A 22,744-nucleotide genomic window follows, 5' to 3' on the forward strand; every position below is an offset into this window, starting at 1 on the left:
AGTATGTGGCAACTCCCAAACATACGGAAAGATCATATCAAATGAACCTACACAATGTTGTGTACTTGGAATCCATTGCTAGGTTAATTCTTAAGCTCAAGTAGCACAACCATGCATTTTTGGATCTGATCACTCGATGACCCTAGAGATATCTCTCTCATTGAAGAGAGGGGCAAATCCCATATCAACCGGCCATGGCTCGAAGTATGCTTCATGACAAACAAGAAAGCGAACTTTATAACTAATCAGTTATGAGGTAGTGTTTGGCAACTCCTAAGTAAGTCACCACACATCTCAAGTACATATGACCGTCTCACATCTAAGGACATAACATACACATTGTAAGAGGTAATTAACATTCACGCTATGTCTCAAGTTGGGTTTATCCAACCCCACATAACATTTCACATTGTTGGTCTGACATCTCCATGTCCATGAAGTGTGAAACATGGTCATCAACCAATACATGTGCTAGTCGAATATTCATATGTGTTCTCAAATTAAGTCCCACTAGGGACTACTTCAGAATAACCATTCAAGTATAGAGTTTCACAAACAAGTCACATACTTGCCAATCAACACAAATGATCTTATTCAAGGAACATTTAATAATTCATGGATTCAATGGAATATAATCATTGCTATGATTGCCTCTAGGGTATATTTCTAACACCTTTTTCCGATGAAGTTGAAAAGTAAAAAGGACCTCCCGATTGACAGTTGGAAATGAGAGATAAGTTGGCAAAGAACCTTGTCTGCGCACCTACACACTCGCAACAAGGCTATATGTGGATCTTGGTAAGGTCAGTGGAACAAAATCAAGGATTAAGTGGACCAAGATATTGAAAAGATTGGTAAATATCCACAATGAACTCAATGTAATGCAATTTGATCACAAATGTAAGAATGATTGGCTTATCGAAGACTAAGCTCTTGTTACACAAACACAAGAAAATACGCTAGCTTGATTTCATGATAGGGCAAAGATTTGCAAACTTGCATGCTTGACTTATCTCTATATTATATATACCTGGCACATATATCTCTTTTGCTCTTAATCTTTTTGCTTATAAGCTTTGTATCTTTATTGTTTTAACTTTACTTGCATTTGTCACTTCCTTTGAGACTTGACCAAAAATGCAAGACAAACTATCGCAAGATACTAAGTATCTCTTTTGGTTATATATCACAAGATGTATCTCTATATTAAGTATACCTGGCACATATATCTCTTTTGCTCTTCCTCTTTTCGCTTATTTAAGTTTTGTATCTTTATTGTTTGAACTTTACTTCCTTTTGCCACTTTTTTGAGACTTGACCAAAAATGCAAGACAAACTATCACAAGATATTGCACGGATTAACTATGAGGCACCAAATGGTGTGCAAGATGTCACTACGATGCTCAAGGCCACGAGGCCCAACAATACTCAAATAGCTAGTCTCGATGGGCTCAAATTTGTCGTGAAGGGGTTGAATGACTCACAAAGGTAATGTCAAGGGAAGAGTAAGCTTATGTTGGAATGGATACCTCAAGTCAGCACCCTTGACAAAATCAAAATGACCTGCCTCGCTTCACGTAAAGTTGTCAAAAGAGGATGAAATTGTCGCCGACGTGGGCGATGTATGTGGTGTAAGTTGATGTGGTAGGGGTACCCAATGGGTAAATGTGAATTAGAAGGCTTGGAGCTTTCCTATCCCTCCCGCCTTTGGTTGGGAGGCCTGGAGCTCCCTCTCCGTCCTGCCTTTGCTTCATCTGGGTGAGTCACTACTCCTCAGAGAAGTAGACCTTGCTGCTGGATAGGATCGGCTGCTCCAACTTGGTTTACGGCTCACAATGATCATAAGCAGTCTTGAGCTGGCTTGTCACCTATTCAATTGAGAGCTTCGTTGTATCGAGTATAGTCTCGATTGACGGCACAATCTACACATACCTCCAAGGGATGACACACAAAAACTTCTCGACAACCCAATGTTCATCGATGGGATTGCCATGGATGGTCAATGAACTAATGAAGCCCTCCATATAAAGAGAAAAATACATTGTATGCTAGAGGCGACGAATCGTAATCGCCGGGTTCGCGAACCCCTTCTCTAACTACGATTCGCGAATCGTAGATGTGTATCCCCCATCGAATCTGATTTGGTAGATGTAGCGAATCCTGAATCGTGAACCGAGCGAATTGCGAATCAGGTAACTGTGGGCTGAACAAGGGAGGTTGAGCTTGTATTGTTGTTGTGAGGTCTAAATATAGTACATAGACAAGTTGATTGCTAGCAATCGACCCATATATGCAAAAGGCATCTGCTAGTACATGTAATAGGCAAATTGACTACGCTGTGTACCTGCATATACTGTCTTACTGACTAAGAAAGTTCTAGCTGACCTGTGTTAATGTGCCAATAAAACAAAAGGCACAAGGATTACAGCTAACACTAAGCGAAAACTAGGATCACTTATATCGTGGTAAATACTGCCCATACTGTATACACACTGCTAGCTAAATGCAGCAACTCTTGCTGCATAAGTAGGGTGTGTATAACCAATGAAGTTTAAATAATAGAAGCTGTGCTATTGGTATCTGCTCTTTCCTTTTTACTGGCCAAATACAAGAATCAACATTCTATCTCTTTTTAGCTTATGCACACTAAGAGTCAACACTCGTCTAATTCAATCTATTTGTTGTACTTTTTCGTTTGCAGACTGGTTGATCTGTATGATGACATTTGTAAAATGATACTGTATTTTAACATATATTTGAGATGGATGATCTGCCAGATGGTGAAGGGCAATCTGATACACACTCTACTGATGCAAATTGGCTGTCCTCACATGAAGAGCATAAGTTCCAATCCATTTCCTTGGCTAAGCAGGACCACAATTCGGATTTGGCAGATTCTTCTCTTAACTGTATGAAAAGTGACCATTCATTTTGCGCTTCTCAGGAATTATGGTCTACTGGATCTCTATCGAGTCCAATACCCAATGGATTTTACTCAATTATACCGGTAAGTGGATCTTATTCGAGGTACCAATTTGTTAGCACTCTCTCTGTACTTCTTTATTTATTTTATATTATCATTCTGAACTTTGCAGGATAAGAAACTGAAGGAGTGTTTTGACGCCATTCCTTCTCCTGATGATCTATATTCCCTTGGAATAGAGGGCTTCAAGGCTGAGATAATTCTTGTGGACTTAGAGAAGGATAAAAAGCTATCTGCGATAAGGCAGCTATGTGTAGCTCTGGTAAAAGGATTGAGTTCTAACCCAGCCGCAATGATAAAAAAGCTTGCAGGTTTGGTAAGTTCTCTCTGAGATCCTTTATGCAATGGGGGACAATGATGCCATCTTCTTTTCTTCTTTAGAAAAACCGTTTGCTGCAATTTCTCTATGATCAATTGCTGTGTAAATAAATTACAAAAACTCTTACTACTTGGAACTGTTCAATTTGTTGTTCTGCAACCATTTTAACTGACCTATTTATTCCTTGAAGTGTTTCGTGGATTTTAGTTGCTGCTTGATGTATAAAATAACTCATTTCTGAAGTATAGATTGTTTTTTCTTGTTTTTCCAAGCCTGTACAGATATGGTTCTAATTACACATTTTAAAAGGCTGCCTTTAGTTACATTTCTTCCGGCCTGTACTGATGTGAAACTATTTACATATTTCCGTGTGAGCATAATTTTTAATGATAATTGCAGGTTTGTGACTTCTATAAGCGACCAAACCCACAGCTAAGCCCTGCAAGAACTTCTTCTGAAGAAATTTTTCATTTCATGGAAAACAAGGGAATTCAATTATTGGGGCAGATAAGACATGGATCTTGTCGGCCCAGAGCAATTTTATTTAAAGTCCTTGCTGACTCTGTTGGTATAGATTCTAAGCTGTTGGTGGTAAGTTCTATTACCTTCTCATTAGTGCGTCTGCACTTTGAAATAGGATTCTTCCCACTCGTGAAATTCCTGAACCCTACATTATTATGTTATTTAATATATGCAGGGCATTTCAGATGAAGAATCTCATGAACACGATGACTCACCCAAACATATGACTGTTGTTGTTATGCTGAAGTCCATGGAGTTCCTCGTTGATCTAATGCGTTTTCCAGGACAACTAATTCCATTCTCATCCAAAGCTATAATCACATCCCATATATCTGCTGCTGGAGAGAGTGACTCTGCTGACTATGATTCTTGTGATTCTCCTCTTGAACCGAATAGTCCTTTGTGCTCTCAACGGTATGCTTGTGTATTCCCTTTTTGATATACCTGTTTCTGGTTCTGGTTATGTTTGGTCCCTTGCAGGGATCTTATTATTGCTGATACTGCATTAGCAACATATGATAGTATGATACTGCTCTGTTTGACTTCAGCTTTGGGCATAGAAATACCTGTGCAAACTTAAAATCATCGTCTTGTTTGCCAGGAACAATCTATATTTCTAAACATCAATCTGTAGTCTTAGAACTATACAATTGTAGCCTTCTAGTGCCTTGATATTGTTCCTGATAAGCACTATTGCCAATTTATGTCACTTTTCAGGCAAGAGCAAGATGAAAACAATAGGTCATTTAAAGTTACGTCCCTAAGAGACATCATGCGCCGAACTTCAAACTCTATGGAGGGCAAATTGAGATGGTAAGCCTCAAATAAATATAACAATTTTCTTCCATTCTTCTGCATTCTCTTTCATCTTTGCTCTGTTTTTTCAGTGTTCACGTTTCAGAATTACCTTTTTATTTTTTCCATTTCATGGTTTACAAGTTCATCACATAGTGAACCAAATGTTGCCAATGCCTTATGTGGACGCCGTGGGAGGAAAGCTAATGAACATCAAAGAACTGCCAGTTCAAGGTTCTTAGTTTTATCCTTTTCTGTTTACACAGTAGCTATTGTCACCAATCTGATAAATTTGTTCATTACATGGTTCAATCTGGTAAATTTGTTCATTACATGGTTCTTTTAGTCTGGCGTGAGATCTCTTTTGCCGTAGTAATCTTCTGCACTGTCAAAGTTCTGTATCTTACTATTTTCTACCTCTAATATGCATGATAGCTGCTCAGACTCCGTTCACCATCAGAACTTAGTTCTACACATGATGGCGGAGGGTCACACTTCTGTAGAATGTTAGCAACTAGAGGCTATGGTTTTTTCGTGCAGAGATTAGCAGTTGTTTGTTAGAGAGATAATCATGTTCTATCTATCCAGCACTTCTAAGGGCCTACCTGAACTGTAGAAATTCGAGAACGTAGGAATAGGAATAACACAGGATTGATAGGATCTTCAAAAACATGGGAATATCTGCAGTGATGAGTTTTTTTTTAATATTTCACTGTTTTGACTATAATCTTAGGAAAGATGAAAATGTTGTAAATTATATGAAGAATTAGATCAAATGTATCTAGATATTTATCTTCTTTTAATTTCCTTTTATTTATACCAGTTTTATGTTTTCCATTTCTGCTTATGATTACTGGTTTCCAAATTTATTTTCCTCATTATTTTTTGATTTTCCGAAGTTTATTGAAATTTTACTAAATTGTTCATATTTTCCTTGATTATTAAGATTTAGACTTAGTTTATTGGCACTAAACTATGTTGTATTGAACTTTCCTTATAAATTCTGGGCGGTAAGTAGCCACGAAAGCAGGAAAAAAGATGGTTAGCCAAATAGAAAAAATAGCAAAAGCTGGATTATCATAATCCATCTCAATGCCAAATGCAGCCTTACCATGGTGGTTTAGGAGTGCAGGTCACCTTGTCGCCGAAAAAGACGAGGTCCTCCTAAAGCCCGAATATCTGGTAGAAGGAATATCCTAATGGCTCTCAAAAGACAAATATGCCCATGAATTTTGCCTTCAAAATTATCTTTTCAAGGGCACTTGTGTCTTTTTAGATTTAACCACGTGACCTTGCTGAGACAGTTAACACCAGCCTGGGTCACCATGTCAACCAAAAACCATCCGGGTCAGCGGGGTTTGTCTGTATAACTGCCGTTGTCATTGTCGAGCTGTAGCCCGTAGGAGTGTGGGTCACCTTATCGCCAAGAAAGACAAGGTTTGAGCCACTGCCTAAAACCCACATTTCTTATGTCCAGCCGTCAGATCCAAAATGATATACATGGAATATTCTAATGGCTCTCAAAAGACAAATATGCCCATGAATTTGGCTTTCAAAATTATCTTTTCAAGGGCACGTCTGTCTTTTAGCTTTAAGCATATGTTGAGACAATTAAAGCGAACTTTGGTCACAAGGTCAACCAAAAACTATCTAGGTCAGATGGTTTTTGTTAAGAGGAGCCACTTGTCTTATATTGCAGAGCCCAAGGCGTAAATATACAATACAATGGACTTAGAGTACAAGGAAGGAAATCTAGGCTAATAGACACCTAGACCAATACGTACTGTTGCAGTGTTGCAGTAATGGCTCTGACCCTTCTTAAGGCACCACCCCTACCCTGTGTAACATGCCATGTGGGCAGTCAACACAAGTCAGAGTAACTCTTCATGGGTCCAAGCAAGCCACCCTGGCCAACAAAAGTCCAAGCAAGGCTTCATGGTCAACTAGTCAAATGAAGATCCCAAAAAGTCAAAGATGTGTAGTTTAGGGGTTCTCCCCTAATGGGCTACAACCCATCTCCAACCCCAACTAGAGACATATGGGACCAAAGGAGGGAATATTACCTAGTAGCCTTGGTCATTTGCCAAAGACCCCTAGGCTATACAAGGCCCTCCATAGGCATGTAAATCACCCACTCCCACTTGAAAAAACTTAAGAGGGGGGTCACTCTCCCTCACTAGCTCTCTTAAGAGTTAGGAAGGCCGAGATCTGGAGTCCGAGGGACCAGGTGTGGACTAGTTGGGAGTCGTGGCGACACAAGTGTTACCGTGCAGCGGGCACCACTCTTGACGACCCTTCCATAGGATATTGGTCGTGCTCCCACGAGGCGACCAAACCTATTTAAAAACATCGTTGAGTCGAGTGTACGACGACCTTTACTATAAGGCCGCCGTATGCAGCCCTGCCTACTCGTTCCCAACCACGCTGCTAACGATACCCTTAGTCGAAAGTTGATTCTTGAACGTCCGCAAGTAGTCCTTAACACCCCCTCTCTCAAATGCAAAGCGTAAGCAAAGCATTTCATTTGAAAAAGTGTAAGACTAAGATAAATAGCGAAATCCCAAAATCCACGTCTTGAGAGTATCATAGTAGCATGGAGTTTTTAGAAACATGTTGAGTCAAGCCAAAAAGGGATAGAAGAAGCATGTTGCAAAGATCATAGCAAAAGAAACCGGTGGCGCAAAAAGCTCGGGGGCAAGAAAGGGGTGTAGATCAACAGCAGTGCAAAAGGAGGCTACATAAATCGTACAAAGACAACCACGACGAGAAAGGCCGCAAAAATTGTACAGAAAGGGCCAATGCTAGAAAAGAAGGCTGACATATAAATGTATGGTGGACACACATGACATAATAAACACGAGAGAGCAACAAATTTGGTGGACACAACGGAAAGTAGAAAGCTTGAAGCTAGAAAGCACTCAGGAGACTGATACACGAGCCATTGTGTCTACAGGGAAGGCTCGGCTTGGGAGGAGGCCTTGCAAGTGAAATGCCGATCAATACCCAACACCGATGCAAGGTGCATGTGTGAGACGTGTCCGCGAAATGACCACCGTAAGAAATCAAGAATCGCCAACAACGAGAGAGACGAGGTTTGATGCCACTGTACCTTTTTGATACCCATTTTCTGTTTCTTTTTCTAAACTAAACACATGGTCATGAAGGATGCTTCATGAGAGAAACAAAGCACGTATGGTGTCGAGCAAGAACCGGGAAATGGTGGGATAGCGGCGTGGGGTGGGACATTGGAAGGCTTGGGGAAGTGTGTGCATAAGAGATCAGGACATGGAAGGCGATGACATCCTTCGAGTCGGGGGGGGGGGCACGGAGTCCCGACGTCGAACGAGTGCACCCAACCCAGTCACCGTCGGAGTGCACCACAAGTTCGTGCGGCGGAGTGGCACAATGAAGTTGGAGACCTTGGTGAGCTGCGCTGTGCACATACCACAATGAAGATGGGGCTCGGGCAGCGCGTGCATGAACAAACACGCTTGCTGCACAATGTGAGTGATGCATGCATGAGGAAGGAGGGTCAAGTAGTATACCATCCTTGAAGGGGTCAAGTAGACACGTGTAAAGGAGAAGATTCACCTTTATATGTATGATGTGAAACATGCATGTGCCTATGGGATGCTCCACATCACTTTGAACTTGCATTAGCACCACTAGTGGGTGTAGCTTGTTGGTATGGCACCATGCTTCAAGTAATTTGAAAGTTGGTGGTGAAGTTCCTTGAAGTGTATGCCGTGTACTTGTAGTACTTCTTGATGTCATCTTGGAGTTGTCGCTTGATGAACCAACTCAAGCAAAGTTGTGTAGGGTTGAAGATCCGCAAGTCTGCTTGATTGGGGGTTGAGTCTATTGAGGAATTGCGCCATCGTTTGCTCATCGGACTCCTTGACATTAACATGAATCGTTGTGATTTCCATCTCCTTGTAGTACTCTTCGACGATCTTTGTTCCTTGCTTGAGGACGCCACAAATCTCGCTCTCATGACTTGCTTCGTGTCATCCCAAGTAGCAATGGGAGAATCTCCTTGCTCTTGTTGAAGTTCTTGTATTTGTTCCCACCATATGAGTGCATAGTCGTCGAACTCGAGTGGGGTCATGGCAATCTTCTTTGGCTCTTCATAGTTGTGGACTCGAAAGATCTTGTTCACCTTGAGTGCCAAAGAGATGTAATCCTCGGCGTTTATGCCGTCGGAAAACTTAGCAATCGCGAACTTGAGCTTGCCAAAACGTTCCCCTCCGTCTTGACGATTGCGAGTTTGGTGTTGTTCTTGTCATTGAGGCGGTGGGTTCTCTTCATTGCTGTCGTCTTGTCGAGTGCGCTCAATGCAAGGTGCATGTGCCCTTGGTTGTAGCTCATGACGTTCCTTGCATTGAGATAATGCGTGGAGTAACTATAACACGATATGATGCACAAGTGATCACTAAGCTGCACAAGTTAACGAGGCTCGACAATTCTCAAATAGCTAGTCTCGATAGGTAAATGTATTTACAAAGGATCGAATGGCTCTCAAAGGTAATGGCAAGGAAGGTAAGGTTTGTGTGATGGAACATATACCTCGTCGACACCTGTACCACGAGAAGAGTGACGGTCTTGCTTCCGGTGTCTGTGTTTGAGGGATGATCGTCGTCGAAGGCGAACTTGGGATTGATGTAGCGGTACACATGGCCTTGGAGTGTTGGCGAAGATGCCAAAGTGATCTACAAGGGTCGGATCTTCGGGGTGGTCGGGTGTAACGCCCACGATGCGGCTATATCTCCCACGTGTCGAGGCACGACTTAGAGGCATAACCGCATTGTGGTTTTGTCGCAAGAAGGGTCATCTTCACACAATCCCATGTAATGAACAAGAAAGGGATAAATAGAGTTGGCTTAGAATCGCCACTTCACACAATGAACAATTCATACATCATCCAGAGTACACACATAGTCCGGCTACGGACAAATCCAAAAGAAAAGAAGATAACCCCAAATGCTAGATCCTAGATCGTCCCAACTGGGCTCCACTACTGATCATCAGGATAAGACACGTAGTAACGACCAAGGACCTCGTTGAACTCCCACTTGAGTTCGGTAGCATCATCTGCACTGGCATCATCGGCACCTGCAACTGTTTTGGTAGTATCTGTGAGTCACGAGGACTCAGCAATCTCAAAACCCGCGAGATCAAGACTATTTAAACTTATGGGTAGTATGTGGTATTGAGGTGGAGTTGCAGCAAGTGCTAAGCAAATATGGTGGCTAACATACGAATACAAGAGTAAGATGAGAAACTACGCAACGGTCGTAAAACTAGAAGCGATCAAAAAGTGATCATGAACTATTTACGCTCATTCATAACCCAACCGTGTTCACTTCCCGGACTCCGCCGAAAAGAGACCATCACGGCTACAGACGCGGTTGATTCATTTTAATTAAGTCAAGTGTCAAGTTCTCTACAACCGGATATTAACAAATTCCCATCTGCCACATAACCGCGTGCACGGCTTTCGAAAGTTTATACCCTGCAGGGGTGTCCCAACTTAGCCCATCACAATCTCTCACGATCAACGAAGGATATTCCTTCTCCCGGAATAACCCGATCAGACTCGGAATCCCGGTTACAAGACATTTCGGCAATGGTAAAACAAGACCAGCAAGACCGCCCGACTGTGCTGACAAATCCCGATAGGAGTTGCACATATCTAGTTCTCAGGGCACACCGGATGAGACATCCTACGAGTAAAACCAACCCTCAAGTTTCCCCGAGGTGGCCCCGCAGTCTACTCGGTTCGGACCAACACTCAGAGGAGCACTGGCGCGGGGGGGGGGGGGGGGGGGGGGGGGGGGTTAAATAAAGATGACCCTCGGGTTTGCAACCCCTAGGGAAAGTTATAGCTTGTTAGGCAAATGTAAAACTAAGGTTGGGCCTTGCTGGAGGAGTTCTATTCAAAGCGAACTGTCAAGGGGGTCCCATAACCCCAACCGCGTAAGGAACGCAAAATCAAGGGACATAACACCGGCATGACGAAAACTAAGGCGACAAGAGTGGAACAAAACACCAGGCATAAGGCCGAGCCTTCCACCCTTTACCAAGTATATAGATGCATTAATTAAATAAGAGATATTGTGATATCCCAACATAATCATGTTTCAACATGGAGCAATCTTCAACTTCACCTGCAACTAACAACGCTATAAGAGGGGCTGAGCAAAAGCCTTAACATAGCCTAACAACGGTTTGCTAGGAAGGTGGGTTAGAGGCTTGACATGGCAATATGGGAGGCATGATAAACGAGTGGTAGGTAGCGCGACATAGCGATAGAACGAACAACTAGCAAGCAAAGATAGAAGTGATATCGAGGGTAATGGTCATCTTGCCTGCAAAGTTCTCAGAGTTGTCGAAAGCTTGCTCGGTAGCGTACTCAACAGGTTCCTCGTTCACGAACTCGTCTCCCGGCTCTACCCAAAGCAAGAACACAAGCAATGGAACAACAATCAATCACGGTGCAATGCACAAGCAACATGATGCAAGACATGGCATGACATGCAAGGTATGATGTGCAATGCATATGAGTACTCCGGAAGGGAAAGGATGATCAAGGCATCAACTTGGCAAACCAAGCATGCCACTGGAAAGATGAGGTGATTTCGGTCAAAATCGATATAAGGATCACCGGAAACGGATGCACGGTTTGCAAATGACAAGCAAAACAAGAATGATGCAAAACTGCGCTTAACAGCATCATAGCACTTGGAATGCAACAAGAAACTATGCTACAGCACTCCAACATAGTAACAAAGCACATGGCAACGAAGTACACATGAAGCTCTACAAATCATGAACACTGAGCTCCTGCTAGAACTCTCTAGAACAAGCTTAAAACAGTATGGCAAAAATGCAAATGATAACAGCTTCACAGACTTGGTGAAAATACTAACATGGCATAAACAGCATCAGGTAGCAATGTTTAGAGCTAGCAAATAACATGCTACAAGAACATATCATGGCAAACAAAGGCATGGCATGTTAATACTAGAGGCATATAACAAAACTCCCTTACTGAACTTTAACCAAAGATGCATAGAAAATATGGTAGCACCCATGCAAACATGGCAAGTGATATGATCAGTTTCAGACTTAGAAGAAAAACAGAGCATGGTAGAAACAGATTCATGATAGCAACTTTACAAGCTCATGCCACTCACCATAAAGCATTTCATGGCATCACAAGGTAACCAACAGTAAGTAGACATATTTATGAAGCTAAGAATGGCAAGAGCAAGTTCATAGGGTACATGGATCACTAGCAAAACACATGGCAAAACTGAATCTCATGTTAACAATCTGCCAGGAACAATATTTAGCAAAAGTGGAGCATGGAAATGACAAGCTAGAGTACTCCATATTTGCAACCAGAGGCATGAATTGATAGAGCATAACCATATCTTCAAAACACTCTTACTGAACTACCTCAAAATGTGCATGGATCTACTGGTAGCAACAAGTTTACATAGCATCAAAATGTAACAGGAAAAGGACTTAGCAAAATACTAATTGTCTGAAATCAGCAACATCATGGAGCCTACTTTGCATGCTTGTGCTAGTCACCACAGAGCTCATAAAAATACAAGGCTTGCACCTCTGTAAAGATGGCATCGAGATGCTCCAAAAACATATAGGCATCATGCTCATGGGATGCACACACAAAATGCAACGAAAATAACAAATCAGCAAGTTCTGATAAATGCCAGCAGTTAATATCATATAGCACTTTTGCAACGAGGATAATGGCATCAATATGGACAGTAACATGCATGCAAATGACACTAACATGAAGAGCATCACGAGACGAACATTTTGACATATCATATGCACAAATCAGAGTCACAGGCATGGAGATATGGCATGATGAACAAGTGCATAAAAAGTTAGAGATGCCAGGGACTTAGTGGAATTCGGGGTCAACCTTTGCAGATCTAGGGTTTCGGCGCGTTCCACAAGGTTCGCCGGGATCTTGCCGGAGAGGAAGAGGTGGCGACGGCCGGAGTGCGGGGAGGTCGCTGGAGACGTGCGTGGCACTGGATCCGGGACCGGCCGGAGAAGAGGGAGGAGGAGGCGGCGCGCGGCGCGGTGTCCGGCATCGTGCGGCGGCGTGGGTGGCGAGGTCGACGCCTGCGAGGGTCGGCGGCGGCGCGGCGAAGGAGGCAGGCGGCGGCCGGAGGAGGGAGCGGGCGGCGGCGCGCGGGCCGGGAGTGCCTCCCGCGGGCCCGGCGGGCTTCAGCGGCTGGCGGCGGAGATGCGCCAGTGGCGTGCGGCGATTCGCTGCGGGGGGCGGCGCGGGCGTGTCCGGCGGCGGCGGACACGTCCGGCGCGGAGAGGGAAGGTGGCTAGGGTTTCATCTGTGAAATTTTTGGGGAGATGCACATATTTATAGGCAGGGGGAGCTAGGAGAGTTCAAATGAGGTGCAGGTTTCGCCCACACGATCGTGATCCAACGACGGAGAGCATGGAGGGGGTTTAGATGGGCTAGTGGGCTGTTTGGAGGGGTGTTGGGCTGCAACAAGAGAGAGAGGCTTTTGCGGTTACCCGGTTAACCGTTGGGGCATCAAACGACCTCCAAATGGAGCGAAATTTGATAATGGAGCGAAATTTGATAGGCGGCCTACTGGTGATATACCAAGGCCACTCGACAAATCTCGGCCCATTTCGAGAACGTTTTTTCCCCACTCACGAAACGAGATTTGAGGGGTGCAATGGGTGCATGTGGGAGTGTCGGATCGCGAACGGACAACAGGGAAAATGACCGGATGCATGAGACGAACACGAATGCAAATGAGATGCACATGATGACATGACATGAAATGCATGACATGAACAAAATGCAAAAACGAAAGACAAAAGCCCAATCACGAAGGAAATATCATATCGCATAGCCGAAAATGGCAAGAGTTGGAGTTACAAATATGGAAAGTTACATCCGGGGCGCTACATCGGGTTTTCGGTGCTATTCTGGATTTCCATGCTTGGTCGAATGTCTGGGGGTTGGGGTACCTGACATCCAGAGGCGACAAGTTTTGAACTTGTAACCGACGTGTAAAAGAAAAAAATTCGGGATGTAACGCAAATTGTGGTAGATCCACTTGCACAACACTGGATCCATGTATTAAATCGCTCAAAATTGCACATGGCTATTTTTGTGGAGATTTTCCAAATAGGTAAGCAAAATTCAAATCGAGGCTTGAAAATGGAGATGGAGGGGATCTAATTCATAGCAACCTTGCTCATGATACCAAATTATATGTGGCAAGCCGCTAGGGTGGCTCGATCTTCACGAATTGGAACTGGATTTGAGAAGTAACCCAAGGATCAAGGCAAAATAAACGGAACACAAGAGGAAAATCACTCGCAGGACAAGATCCGCACCACTTGCTCCTCAAATTCCAAGTCAATCTAAAAGGTGCATCTTAGATCCAAGAACAACAAAGGAAATAAAGGTAAACAAGGGTAGTTCTACCCCAAATCTCTAGGAAAGATGGGGATCTTGAGAGATAGTTCTTCTTCAACTTCTAGGAAGTGGACGTCTTGAAATTCATAGGATTCTTCCCCAATCAAGAGGACTTGATCCTACCAAGAGGAGATAGATTGAGTAAAGTCTCTTACGTTTTCTAAGATGAGGGGATAAGTGAGGGTATAAGGGACATTTCCCGTCATTTGCACAGCTGAAGACCAGGAGGGGGTGGGGTGGGGTGGGGTGGGGGGGGGGAGGTGGTGGAAATGCTGGATGTCCATAGAGCAAACCATCCCGAGCTCGAATTTCCGGGGGTCCGAAGGCCTGGTTCTCATGGGTATCCAGAGAGCGTGCCATCAGTGGCCTTGAGCTCCGCGATCCTTTGGGCTGGATCTCCGGGTTGTACAGAGGGCGTGCCACCAGCTGGGGACTGTTAGGAAAGAAACTTATCTTTATTGAAGGCCCAAGGGGCATATATATATTACACATGACTTGAGGTGCAAGGAAACTAAACATAGACTAATAAGGACTCCTAGACCAATACTAATACTCCTTAACACCCCCCCCTCAAATGCAAAGCGTATGCAATAGCATTGCATTTGAAGAAGTGTAATACTAGAAGAAGAAAAAAATGATAATCCAAATCCGCATCTTGAGAGGGTCGTCATAGCATGAAGAGTCTTCAAAACCTGTCGAGTCGCCAAAGGGGATAACAAAGAGATGGCACATCAGAGGAAGACACCGCATCGATAGAAGATACAAGAGAAGTATTAAAGAGAAGATGGGTTGTCAAAAGAAGATGGCACATCAAGAGAATGAAGCATTGCTTAAGAATCATGGCCCATGAAAACCGACGGCGAAAGAAGCTCGACGACAAGAGAATGGGCTTAGATCAACAATGCAAGGAGAGGCCACAGAAATCCTATACGGAGGACAATGACCAGAAAAAGGCTGACAGACAAAGCTATTGTGGACTCGCATGGCATGAGAAACACAAAATATCAACGGATTTGATGGACGCAGCGGAAAACAAAAAAGAAAATAGCTAGAAAGCGCATAGTAGACTATGGAACGGCAGGTGACAGGAGCATCACATAGCAGCAGGAAGCAGCATCACGTAGCAACAGCAAGCAGCTAGTAGCAGCATGCAACCATGCGTTGTAGCTGCATGAAGAGCCGAATCAATCTAGTGAACACAGGTTTGACCGGATGGCTGGACATATACTAGAGGCGGCAGCGTCCGTGATGCGGATGTGGCAGCCCAGCGTTGGCCCGAGCGGAGAAGGAAACGGGCGGGCCGATCTGGTCTAGGCATTGACAACAGACAAAGAGATCTAGCAAGGCAAAGTGGCAGAGGATATCGATCGGGGCAGCGGCCAGCGGGCATAGTGGTGGACATTAGTGACTGGAGTAGCGCCGGTCGCAAAGAGGAAGGCAACAACGGCCGGCAAGGAAAGCAACGACGCCGTAAGATTGGATCGGGAGGGCGAGTTGTGGCGCCCGAAAAAAATAACCTAAGCTCTAATACCATGTTAGGAAAGCAACTTATCTTTATTGAAGGCCCAAGGGGCATATATATATTACACATGACTTGAGGTGCAAGGAAACTAAACATAGACTAATAAGGACTCCTAGACCAATACTAATATACTCCTTAACAGGGACTTTGGGCTACGCCTTCTCTCTCCTTATCATGGGCTTGGCATTCCTACCTCGCTCCGTTGTTGTCGTCGACATACCTAATCATGTAGAGTTCCACTTTGAGGTAGTAGCAATGTCTCATCCAGATGCATAGGAAGCTCATAGAGGAGTTAAGTCACCTAAGTTTCAATAGCACGTGTCCGAGCTCTTGTCATCGGTCCAATTGGAGCTTGTGGGGTTGACGATGGGTTCATGGTGATGTCCATGGGATGCTCTGCATCAATTTGGATTTGTGGAACTCAAGATATGACAAATATGCCTAGATGCACATTTGAATATTTTTTATATGGTCAAAAGGGTGAATTAAGTGTAGTTTTGGAATCTGCAATTACTAAGTATTCCAGAAATATATTTCATTTTTTTTGAAGATTAGATGATTTTCTGGCTAAAAGAAATGGTTTTAGAAAATAGTAGGACATTCACACATGGCGGATTCTGATAGGCCGGTACCGTTTCGTTGTGATGATCAAAAAACATATCCGTCTTATCAGAGATCAACGACTGCCACCACGTACTGCTTCGGGAAGTTTAATGGATTAACCAAGGACGTTGGTCCAATGATCAATGATAGCGCATACCTCTTTGCCGATATAAGTGATCTAATCGTATGCGCCTACTATGGATCCAACTATTGATAGAAAAGGGGATCAAAGGCTCACTGGACTGGGCTAAAAGGCCGCCGACATTGAGGAAGAAGATGGTGGCGCTTGGAAGTGGTTGTTTTTATTGTTTTTAGTCGTCGGGGAGGTTGAAGGAATAGCAGATGGGCTTGGTGGCGTCAAGGCGATCTCATTCCTGGTTGTGATGGCGTCAAGCTTGTCCTCTGGCGTTGGAGATCGCTGGTTACAGTTGTCAGGCAGTGGGCATGCATACAGGACATCATGTCTTCGTGCTCTGGCGTAGAGCTCAAGTCAGCAGAGGTGTCAGCGAGATTCACAAGGACAAAAGAAGAAGAAAGAGGGAGAAATCGGGGCTTGTCTCACCTTATAGGTGGCATGGCCTTTGTTGGAAGCCGAGGAGAAAATGGGGCTCCATAGAGCAATTGTGCTCGACAATGTGCAGTGCTTCAACGAGGAGAGGAAATGCAGTGTAGGGGTGCTCAGACTGCGCTTTTTATAGCAAGGGGAAGGTGGCGCTGGCGAGGTGGTTGAGGGATGGGTGCTGGCGGTTTCAGTCTTCGTTATTAAGGGCTGTTAGGGGTTCATTAAAGTGCACTGAGTAGATAAGTGTGTTACAGTATATGTGGATTGCACTAGCCCTTTCCATCAGTTCGGACTTTTGGTTGCGTTGGCTAGTGCATGAAGCTTAACATGGTATTAGAGCTTAGGTTACTTTTTTCGGGCGCCACAACTCACCCTCCCGATCCAATCATGCACGGCCGTTGGTCGTCGCTGCCTTATCTCCCGCCGCCGGCTGCTACTCCCGTCGCCAGCTGCTCCATACCCGTGCTTCTCCTCTCCAAGTCAATGCTCATCGCTCGCGATCGAAGCGCCCGTCGTCTGGATGCTTCCGTCTGGTCAACATCGCTGGCTCCAATCCTGCATCGAGCCTTTGGGCTTCCATGGCTCTTCCAGCCGGCGCTCTGATGCTAACCGTAGCTGGGCCCGCTAGTACATGAAGCTTAACATGGTATCAGGGCCTAAGGTCTTGAGTTCAAGTCCTGGCTTTCGCAGTTTATCTAAAAAATTGCTGCTGCCCCCCTTTGTGTGCACGTAGAGGCCTCTTGAGTCATACGTGAGTTTCGCGCGCCGTCGCTCTCTTCCGGTTGCACGTGTTGACTTGTCTTCCCCGTCACACGTGAGAGGGGGTGTTACAGTATATGTGGATTCCATTAGCCCTTTCCATCAGTTCAGACTTTTGATTGCGTTGGGTAGTGCATGAAGCTTAACAGAGTGATTGTGGCGGAGCTTTTGGGTGCTTCTCATGTCATTTGTGGTCCTAGGGAGAGGTGAGAGGCGGTATTGGCCGTTGCGCAGTCGGTTGGTCGGAAGCCTGGCCATCAGGAGGTTGGAATGGATCTGGCAGGTGGGACCCAACTGCCGTTGGGAGAGGGAGAGACTAAGCTGGTGCTAGGTGGGCCTGTTGTGTTGCTGCTCTGTGCGGTATTGTGGGCTGGTTTCGGCCTGATAGTCTTATGGTTTTCTTTTTCTATTTATTGTTTTCTAAAATAGGATTAGGTTTTGATTCTTATATAAAATATCAAAGCTTATCCATAAAATCCAGAAAATTCACAAAAAATAAACTAGATATTTTGGACTAAGGTAAATATTCCAGTCAATATATTTAATAAATGCATTTTTATTTTTGTAAACCCATTATAGGCTTTATAAATTCCTTAAAAAATAGTGTGTAGGGTTTTATAATTCCTATAATTATACTAGAACTCCAAATATGCATATGAGGTATATCTAAATCATTCCCTATAATTTGAGGAAGTCATGTCATCCTCGACTCTTTTTTGTTTTTATTTTGGAAATCAATTTAAATATTCCTTCCTTAAATCTAAATGTGCAAGCAAAAGATTATGAGAATGCATATGCTTCTAGTAACACCCCAAATTCATTTTGGGGGTGTTACTTTGTTGCGCCATTGTGCGTTTCTTTAGGGGATTGGACTCCACCTCCACGTGTTCTTGGACGCCAGACTTGCAGATGACTAAGGGTAGTTGCGGGCGGCGAGGTTGACATAGAACGTGACGTAGCCGGTGATCTTGAAGTGTATCGAGAGGGTGGTAGCTATGGCGGGTAGGGTTGAGAGGGAATTGGCGGAGGGTACCTAGGTGATCGACGGTACTATGGCGAGGGCCCGTGCACCGCGGAAGGGGAGCCGGGTGGGGAGATCACGGTGTCGTTGAGGCCGGCTGCTTGAGATCCTGAAGGATCGGTAGCAACAGAGGTGGACGAGGAGCTAGGGCTGAGGGCCGTGGTGGTGTCAGCCATGGCGAAAGAGAGGGAAAGCTTCTCGCTCTGATTACCAAGAAGAATGTTGTATTACTCACATGATGATTACATACACTGTACATGACGCTACATATACTAGCCGTGGAGCAACGACATGATAAGGTGTGTACAACACGCCTATCTAGGTGTAGGCATGGGCTTCGTGCGCGATGACGAACTAGGCGCAGGAATCGATCGAGCTGGTAGAGCTGCAGACATGGAGGAGGATGACGTCGTCCAACATATTGATCCCTCCACTTTGAGACTTGGTGTAGTCTGACCCTCAGGATAAAGCAATAACATGACACGGCATGGCATATCATGGCGTGAAACTGAGTTAACGCTACATGTAACTAACTCAGCACCATTATCCTCTCACTCTGATGGTGAGCTCCGGATGGCCCCAACCGCATCATACTGCCCTGCCATTTCCAGATTGCTGCTTTTCATCTAAAAGCTGACCACAACAAAGGCTGATTTTTAAGCAACTAATATGTCAGAGGCAGACGATTCTTAATTTGAGTTAATTGTCCCATATTTATATCTCTTTGAGGGTTTTGTTTCCTGCTTGCTTTATCTTCCCGTCCTATATTATTTATATCGATTCTTCTCTGCTATATAATAGAATCTGTAACTGCTTTAAAGATTCAGAATGGATTTAGATTAAAATGTATTTATTTGTTCCTGTAGTCCAGACCATCCATTGTCCAGAGCACATGGGCGCTCAAACTTGGGTGATAGACAGTACGGAGATGGTGTAGCTGTATCAAGGTACCTCAGTAAGTTTCTATTTTATTAATTTGTTAGGACTTAATCAACAAATAAGAAGATTGTTAAATAGCTCATTGCCATGATTTAAAGGAAAACTAATCTGCACTTCTATGCTTTGTTAATCTGTACTTAACTTTGGAAGCCAGCTCATATTTACAAGCTATTAGTGATTAACAATATTGCAGTTAACATTGTTGCTAATGCTGCAGTATTATCTTCTTTTTGGCCTAATTAATTGTGTCTTACTTGATGTTAGGTCAGATGGTGCATCAACGTCAAGTGCGCGGAGAGGACGTCCAAAAAGTATGAGTACATCCCCTGAAATTGGTGATGACTTTGCGAGGTTTGTAAAAAGGACTTCACTCGCTAAATAAGAAGATTTGCGCGAAGTTTAGTGATGACCTTGATATTTATATTTTCCTCAAATGATCAACTTGACTAAAATACTTGGTTAACTTCTAAATAGGCAGTATTAGATTTTTTTTCATTTTTGGACAAAAATAAAATATGAAAAAAGGAAACAAACTAGGTATATGATTACTCGGGTTCACTTTATCGATGGCCATGTCGTGTATAGTACACATTCTACCTTATGCTCCATTCCTGCCATTACTCTTTCCTACCTTGTGCGCGCAGTGAAGCTGTGTGGTTTGAATTTTCATGAATTACTCTCCTAGCGTCTTTTAGTTCCAACTAGACATGTAACCACTTTATATTTCAAGTAATTATCTTGGTGTTGGTTACGTATTTTCTCTCAATAGTTTTCGGAGGCATTTCGTAGTCGGACCTTTCGCAGTTCGTACTGTGGCAGATAGTAGCCGCACAAATCTTTCTGACGACCTCTCATTTGGTGCTGAACGGAGTCCGGGATTTTCACGCCTTGTTCGTGCTACAAGGCGACCGTCCATGGCTCAATTGACTGTTGCAGTTGGAAGCTTACATGGAAGTCCCGGGTTGCCACCATAAACCGTTGTTGGACCATCATTGCCTTGCTCACCAAAACCTACTGCACAACCCATCATGCATGTTAAGCGGCCAAATATTAGAGAGAATACATCACCTCCTTGTGGATTGGCTTCTCTAGGGTCATCTAGTGCGCAGTTCTCTCCTGGATCTATGCCCCTAGTTGTGTTCTCGTGTCGATTCAGCTGGTGAGTATATCTCGTTTGTTGTGTTACTTCCTTACTGAGCAGGGCACTTTTGCTTAGTTCTCTTGTCCCGGTGCTCACACCTACAATGGTGTTGCTTAGCGCAAGCATCATCACCTTCTTGAGACGACTCATGTGGATAATTGTCACTTCTCTTCCCTTCACTTTTGGGGTGAGGTTGCTTCCACATCAACCTATCGTCCGAATTCAGACTTCCTCCGGTTTGCAGGGTGGCACTTCCCTTGAGTGTCTTTGTTGGTCGTTCTACTGACTACTTTGCACTTCGGTTGTTCGGTTGCGTTTGCTATTTCCTTTTGGCACCTCGTGAATGCAACAAACTGACTGTTGACTTTGTCATCTTAGGTTACAGTGATGAGCACAAGGGCTCCCGGTGTTGGGATTCTATTGGCTGTCGGATGCAGATTTCTCGGGATGTGACTTTCGATGAGTCCCATCCTTTATCTATGTCGATCCTCTCCTTTGGCCTCCGTGGATGATATTTCCTTCCTGACTTTTCTTGAAACACCTATCACTCTAGTTTTCCCCATAGTAGCCTAGTTTGGGGGTCGAAGGTCCATTCCCTGAGCCGGGGTTGGGATCGATCGACCCAGATCGAGGGCCAGGAATGATGTGGGGTCAAGCTGGGCCAGTTGTTGGATCGCAACCACAATCGATGAATGTTTATCCCAAACAGTGTGCAAAGTTCACGTTGATTTACCAGGCAATCCACCGCATTGTACGTCGCTCCACTGGTTTCCTCAAGTCCCCAGGTCGCAACTCCGCCTTCGAGCCATCAAACTATATACTATGGTATACATCTCTCCCATCCTGCCATTGATGGATACACCGTAAGCCAGCAAGGTCTCACTACGCCGCTGCCCTACTCCGTTTGGTTGTAGTCGCCGCCGCCGTTTGAGAATCTCCCACAACACCTGCTGATGTAGGAAAAAACCCTAGTTCATGATCTTTTCACACTTGGAGGTGAGGAAAGGATCAAATCAAGAGAAGAACACAAGATGAACACTCAGTTGACAAAGATCGAATCATTCATGTGCTAAATCCACATACACACGAGGGATACAAAGGTCCAAATCCAACACAAGAAGGTAAAGAGGAACTAGTTCATCCCAATCCTTAGAGGAATTGAGGGCTTGATATCCAAGAGGATCTTCCCTAGAAGGGGTCTTGAATCCACTAGGGGATCTTCTTACATGGAGGCCTTGATCTCCATGGGAGAGGGTAGTGGATGAGCAAAGCTCTATCTCAAATCTGAGCTAATCCTTTGCTGACCCTAGTTCGTCCAAGTGAAGGGGTATATATAGTCTAGGGAGAGAGAGGGGGATACATGGTGTAAACCTGAGTGGCTGCGCACAGTCAGGTATCGGACGTCCGGTGGCTCGCGCGGATCCGAACGTCCGGAGGGCGTCGGACTTTCGACGGTTTGGCTCTGTTGGGTCGGCGTCGGATGTCCGGTGAGCGTTGGTCGTCCGGAGGCTCGGTCGTCCGGTAGGCGTTGGATTTCTGGTGAGGGGCCTTCCAGGAACCACCACTCTCATATCCACTCTCATATCGACCACCTTGGCTGCTGCTGCCACCACTGTACCCTCGGCCTCTATCTCTTCTGGGTCCAGTGCAGAAACGACTGATATGCCCTGTTTGACCACAATTATAGCACTCCCCGAAACCTTGCTAATTAGCCACTCTGTAAGCAGATTCATTTCCATCTCTTCTTCTCGACTGTAGGCGTACCTGTTCTTGGGACATCACAACAATGGCCTCATCATGGGACACAAGCGTCGGCTGATGTAGCAGCGCAGCATGCCTACTCTCAAAAGTTTGATCTAGGCCTTTTAGAAACTGCATCACACGCCTGTGCTCGACCCACTTCCTGGCAATCTCCATGGACTTTGCATGTGGAGGCTCAAGTGGATCACACTGATCCAGATCTGCCCAAAGGTGCTGCAGCTCATTCACATACACCAGTCTATCACCTTGATGAACATCATGGATCTTGTCTTCAATTTGAGACATGAGCATCGGTTTCCCTTACCGGAATACCTCATGGAC

The 22,744-nt window shown here is 44.5% G+C and overlaps 1 protein-coding gene across 3 annotated transcripts in view; it reads left to right on the forward strand.

Moving 5' to 3' along the window:
- LOC123144505 (serine/threonine-protein kinase EDR1) overlaps positions 1-22,744 on the forward strand; it is a 51,493-nt gene that overhangs the window by 14,679 nt on the left and 14,070 nt on the right. For 2 of the 3 annotated variants that reach the window (XM_044563682.1, XM_044563684.1), the window contains exons 2-9: positions 2,702-3,007; positions 3,096-3,299; positions 3,702-3,893; positions 4,000-4,238; positions 4,542-4,637; positions 4,764-4,853; positions 19,449-19,537; positions 19,791-19,872. In XM_044563682.1, the coding sequence (XP_044419617.1) occupies positions 2,762-3,007; positions 3,096-3,299; positions 3,702-3,893; positions 4,000-4,238; positions 4,542-4,637; positions 4,764-4,853; positions 19,449-19,537; positions 19,791-19,872 (1,238 nt within the window). In that variant the 5' untranslated portion in view covers positions 2,702-2,761. Of the gene's footprint in view, positions 1-2,701; positions 3,008-3,095; positions 3,300-3,701; positions 3,894-3,999; positions 4,239-4,541; positions 4,638-4,763; positions 4,854-19,448; positions 19,538-19,785; positions 19,873-22,744 lie in introns of all 3 variants that reach the window. The other variant, XM_044563683.1, reaches the window with a different exon arrangement.

This window comes from Triticum aestivum, chromosome 6D, assembly GCF_018294505.1.
Source record: "Triticum aestivum cultivar Chinese Spring chromosome 6D, IWGSC CS RefSeq v2.1, whole genome shotgun sequence".
NCBI lineage: Eukaryota > Viridiplantae > Streptophyta > Magnoliopsida > Poales > Poaceae > Triticum > Triticum aestivum.